Here is a 6,000-nt window from a genome sequence, read left to right as displayed (position 1 = left end):
TGTGCTCTATGGTAATGGTAGATAATCATATGCAAGGCCTGTGTGATCTATGGTAATGGTAGATAATCATATGCAAGGCCTGTGTGCTCTATGGTAATAGTAGATAATCATATGCAAGGCCTGTGTGCTCTATGGTAATGGTAGATAATCATATGCAAGGCCTGTGTGCTCTATGGTAATGGAAGATAATCATATGCAAGGCCTGTGTGCTCTATGGTAATGGTAGATAATCATATGCAAGGCCTGTGTGCTCTATGGTAATGGTAGATAATCATATGCAAGGCATGTGTGCTCTATGGTAATGGTAGATAATCATATGCAAGGCCTGTGTGATCTATGGTAATGGAAGATAATCAGTGAAGGATAACGGACACAATGAGCTGCTCAATACCTTTTCATCTTTTAGCTGCTGTCTCATCTCATCTTCAGTCCTGTTCTTCTCCTCATGGAGTCCTCTCAACTCCTTCTCATAACGAGCCCTAACTCCTAACACCTGGAGACAGACGGGGAGAGAGAGAGAGCGAGAGAAAGCAGATCAATAATCAATACGACATATTTACCCTGGGTTCAAGGGGTCAGAACACAGTCATTGGCCGCGGTTACATGCAGGCTGATCATTCCGAATAAATACTTCCGAATAAAATACATCCGAAGTAATGTTTTTTGCTGCGTGTTTACATGGGAAATGGTCATTCCGAATGAGCGTTTACAAGGAGATGTGATATAAGACATGATACATGTTAATTCACGTGATGGACACGTGTTGGACACATAACATATAGGCAGTTCATTCATTATGTGAAAGACGATACTTTGAAATCCCATCATTTAATTCTGCAGTAGCTTTGAGGCTGCTGGTTGGATAGGGGCGGGCGTATATGTTTACCGTCTTTTATTCCCCACCCGCTGCGGCTCCCCTTCTCCGCTGGGAAGGTGATCCTCTCGTTTTTATTTGTACTTTATTATCTACACTACAGCACGGCCAGGGCACGCACACTGATTATTATTGTAGCAAGGGTCTCTCGTTATTTTTGAGAGGAGAGAGAGAGAGAGAGAGAGAGAGAGACTGTTGAACACACACACACACACACCCACACACACACATCGCATTTATCAAGTTTTCGCTGTGCGCCTCACAAGGCTATTGGGTTTATTTGTGATTCGTCTTTGCACAATGCACGTACATTGTGTAAGTAAGCGCTGATCTACAGGCTGACAACGTGTCCCAATTAAACTGCAAAGCCGTTATGTTTCATGACGTTTTGGTTGCAACTTGGAATAGGCAAGTTATAGCCTATAAAAGTTTAAAGGGATAGGATGGACATTATAGCGATAATAGCGTATTCTTGGGACTGTGTGTGTGTGTGTGTGTGTGTGTGTGAGAGAGATTACTGAACAGCGGACTGACGGCATTTCGTTCTCTCTCTCCTCCGTCTTTCTGTGAGTCCCCCATGCACTTAGCCTACAGTAGCATGAAGCATCCAGATACATATAGGCTGGCTATATAACCTATAGGCCTATCAAACATGTTTGAAAATTATCAGAGTGATCATCAACTCGGGACGGTTGGATCTTTGAACACTCACAGATCAGGGGGATCATCATCACCACTGCTGCTGCAGCCTGCTCCACGTTTTTTTTTGTGTAGGCTATTTCGGATCGGCAAAATGCACGAAATAACGCGCTCTATGTGCAAACTCCTCGGCGCGCCTTGGATATGAGCGCCTTGGAGTTGGAGCGCCTTGGAAATGAGCATGCTCAGAAAGAACAGAATGAATTTACATCCGAAGCAGTGTATACATGAGTCCAACTTTCGGCCAATCGCATTCAACATCGGAATAATCCGGCCAGTGACATCGGAATGGTTTTTAAATCGCATCGAGCATTTTCATTCGGATTTACGTTTTTGTAGGTGTTTACATGACAACGTTTAATAGGATTTAACTTCTATTCGGAATTAAGAGGGGTTGAAAGAACTCATGTAAACGTACCCAATGTCTTGGCTTGGAGGCACCTTGTGAGGAGGTGTCAGTGGATAGGAAACATCCTACCTCCTTGTGAGGAGGTGTCAGTGGATAGGAAGCAACCTACCTCCTTGTGAGGTGTCAGTGGATAGGAAGCATCCTACCTCCTTGTGAGGAGGTGTCAGTGGATAGGAAGCATCCTACCTCCTTGTGAGGAGGTGTCAGTGGATAGGAAGCATCCTACCTCCTTGTGAGGACGTGTCAGTGGATAGGAAGCATCCTACCTCCTTGTGAGGAGGTGTCAGTGGATAGGAAAGATCCTACCTCCTTGTGAGGAGGTGTCAGTGGATAGGAAGCATCCTACCTCCTTGTGAGGAGGTGTCAGTGGATAGGAAGCATCCTACCTCCTTGTGAGGAGGTGTCAGTGGATAAGAAGCATCCTACCTCCTTGTGAGGACGTGTCAGTGTCCTACCTCCTTGTGAGGAGGTGTCAGTGGATAGGAAGCATCCTACCTCCTTGTGAGGACGTGTCAGTGTCCTACCTCCTTCTCGTGCTGCAGTTTGAGGTCAGACAGCGCCTCCTTGTGGTCAGACTTCTCCTGGCTCAGCTGAATGGCGAGTTCATCCAACATCATCTTACGTTTCTCTGCGGTCTGTAAAACACACACATCATATACATTTATTAATATTCACGTGAATGCAAACACATACATACTGTCTATATACTGTACTACATACTACAGCATCAAACAAAAGCCTAAAAAGTAGCAGATCCACAAGCTCGAAATGCAGCGCAAAGAGACACGTTTTGAGCTTGTAGATCTGCCACTTTTGCTGTTTTTTTATTTGAAGCCTGAACAGTTTTGGATATATGAGGTTTCCACCCGACAGAGATGATATCAATTATATGAATCACTTTAACGACTTTGGTCATGTCCTTATAGGTAATAATATATTGTCGCTGTCGTGCGGAAACCACCTAACTTCATTTTTGGGGTTTTTGATTATTATTAAAAAATATATATATCATAAATCTATTGAACACCCTTTAGTCTTTACGTCTGTATTGAAAGTGATTTTTGTTTCGTTTTAACGTTACTACTTTTATTGCAAGTTCATGTATTGTTCAGCCTGGTCTATGTTGTGGTGCCCCCTACTGTTCTGACAATGTTTTAGAAACAGGACAGTGATGAGTGATTGAGTTATGAGGCACCCGTCTTCCAAATCGTCTCTGTCAGGAGGAAACCTCATATGTCCAAAACTGGATTCAAATAAGAAGAAACCGGAGAAGAAAGCAGATCCACAAGCTCGAGCGTGTGGTGTAGTATGATCAAGTATAGGGCGCTAATTTACGGGCGGAAAAAAACAAAGTTAAAATATGAAGATAAGAGGTTTCTGCCCGACGCCAACAAAATGCAACTTACTATATATAATATTACATTACAGCATGTCTACTGTACATACTTGTACATATATAGGGGGAAATGTTAAGGGTGTGTGCTGCGTAAGAGCATGCATGAAGGCTGCTGACCACAGGTATGTATGTTAATGCTCGTTTAAACACAGCCGTTGATGCAAAGAATTCTGCATCAGCATCTTTGAGCGTCATGTGCTGAATGTAATGAATAATTAAGAGTGTGTGTGTGTGTGTGTGTGTGTGTGTGTGTGTGTGTGTGTGTGTGTGTGTGTGTGTGTGTGTGTGTGTGTGTGTGTGTGTGTGCGCGTGTGTGTGCGTGTGTGCACGTGCGTGCCTTCTTAGCATCGTCCAGCTCTCTCAGTAGTCTGTCTTTCTCCAGTCCTTCCTCTGTCAGCTGCTCTAACAGCTTCCTGTTAGCAAAACTGGACTCCTACAGACACACAGACAGCTGATATTAGTACTGCATAGTGCATACATACATACAGTACTGTACATACAGTAAGTAGATACAACCCTGTTTAAATGATCTGTAGTTTAGGGCTGAGCGATATGACTTCTTATGCAAATAAGCCTGTACTGCCTGTGTTGAAAGTGATTTTTGACAGCATGGTTTTAGTATATAATATGAACTTTGGCCAAAATCCATGTGGGTTCTTGCTTATACTTTCGACGAACATGACAGCTTGGTTTCAACAGAAATCTGACGACTAAAATGCACCAGATTTCAAAATAAGACTCACTTGTAATGATTAGTCAACACTAGGCTTGTTTTTTGTGTACAGGAAGTTGATAGACATGTGAAGTATGTGACGCACCAGAGCTAATAACTGACGCTATAAATAACATGTTAGTAACTATCAATACGCAAGAGCGCTTCTATGAAAAATGTATCAATTAACAATTAATCAACTAACATAGATGAATAATAGTACTGCATGGTACAAGTGCCTTGAGGGTGTGTAAAACTACACTTTAGCTACAGTAGTTATACTGTGTGAGTGTGTGTGCATGCGTGCGTGCACCTGTAGCTGTGAGTTGAGGTCATCTCTCTGAGCCAACAAACTCTCCTGCTCTGTTCGTCTCTGTTGGAGTTCAGCTGACAGAGAGGCCTGTTGCTCCCTCAACAGGTTCAACTCTTGAGTTTTCACTGTCTGGATCTAGACAGACAGACAGACAGACACCACACAACACACAATCAACAAACACTGTTCACACTACTCACACTGTTGGATGATAGTTTGGTGATGACAGCACATGATGTTGGTTAAACAAGACGATGGATAAGAATGGATATCAGTGAGGCAGTGCATATAGAATAGATAACAAAATAAGGCACTGTGTCGACAGAGAACGCTTTTTGAGCTGAGGAACGCTTTGGATATCATGTCCATAGTGCTCACACACACAGTGTGGATATGTCCATAGAGTGCTCACACAGTATGCTGCCTGCACTGTTTGAACCTATCAACCACTGAGGTGCTCAAAGCTTAAAAGTCATGCCATCTGCGTTATTAGCACAAATAGCGGAGCTGGAACAATCTAAACATGGACTTGTCACGGTTCAACGTTGCGTTGTAAATTATCTGGTCAGCGCTGGCAGCTAAAGAGGCGTTCTTTTGTGGACACAGTCCCTCTAGCACTGTGTCCACAGGAACCCTCCACAGAGCTGCCGGTGCCTTCCTGCTGAGCTTTTCTATGGTAAAGACTCATTGGAGCACTCCTCTACCCAGCACAAAGTGTTTCTATGGTAAAGACTCATTGGAGCACTCCTCTACCCAGCACAAAGTGTTCTATGGTAAAGACTCATTGGAGCACTCCTCTACCCAGCACAAAGTGTTGGAGCACTCCTCTACCCAGCACAAAGTGTTCTATGGTAAAGACTCATTGGAGCACTCCTCTACCCAGCACAAAGTGTTCTATGGTAAAGACTCATTGGAGCACTCCTCTACCCAGCACAAAGTGTTCTATGGTAAAGACTCATTGGAGCACTCCTCTACCCAGCACAAAGTGTTTCTATGGTAAAGACTCATTGGAGCACTCCTCTACCCAGCACAAAGTGTTCTATGGTAAAGACTCATTGGAGCACTCCTCTACCCAGCACAAAGTGTTGTGCTTCAGAGCACTTGGCAACCAAATCGTTTTTTTGGCGGAGCACCCTGTGCACCTGGAGCAGAAAATACTTCAACTTTTTGGGAGGAGGAGGAGGAGCGCCAACCACACATCAATGTCACTTTCCTAGAGCCAATGTCACTAAAGAACTCCGTCACTCAAAAGGCTGCTTTCTGAGGACATGGCCCCCGAGTGAGGCAGTGCATATAGAATAGACAGATGGCAGTAGAGAAGTGATGCGGTGCATACATTATAGACTGCTAGATGACACTGATGCAGGGCTTACAGAACAGACGACACTGATGCAGTGCTTGTTAGAATCTATGACAGTGCAAGTGATGCATGCATACAGTATGCATTGGTAGACAGCAGCAGAGCTAGCACAGTAGATGACAGCAGGCAGTAGAGAGAGATTAGTTTGGATGTTTAATGAAAGGTGATACAGCGTCTATAGCAACTACAGCTTCACGTTAGCTCCGGTTGGTGTGGACGGATGTTGTTTTACTAAAA

At 43.8% G+C, this 6,000-nt stretch overlaps 1 protein-coding gene across 8 annotated transcripts in view; it reads right to left on the bottom strand.

The window, feature by feature from the left end:
- Positions 1–6,000, bottom strand: part of gripap1 (GRIP1 associated protein 1) — a 48,862-nt gene that overhangs the window by 22,684 nt on the left and 20,178 nt on the right. For all 8 annotated transcript variants that reach the window (XR_013789026.1, XR_013789027.1, XM_079494872.1 and 5 more), the window contains 4 exons: positions 4,404–4,538; positions 3,716–3,811; positions 2,507–2,617; positions 392–493 (listed from right to left, as the gene is read on the bottom strand). Coding sequence is in view for 6 of the 8 variants with exons in the window: in XM_079494872.1 (XP_079350998.1) it covers positions 392–493; positions 2,507–2,617; positions 3,716–3,811; positions 4,404–4,538 (444 nt within the window). In the remaining 2 variants the exon portion in view is untranslated. The remainder of the gene's footprint in view (positions 1–391; positions 494–2,506; positions 2,618–3,715; positions 3,812–4,403; positions 4,539–6,000) is intronic.

Source organism: Electrona antarctica (genome assembly GCF_951216825.1).
Source record: "Electrona antarctica genome assembly, chromosome: 2".
Lineage (NCBI taxonomy): Eukaryota > Metazoa > Chordata > Actinopteri > Myctophiformes > Myctophidae > Electrona > Electrona antarctica.
The sequence above is the reverse complement of the archived record's forward strand: the minus strand, read 5'-3'. Positions and strand labels throughout refer to the sequence as shown.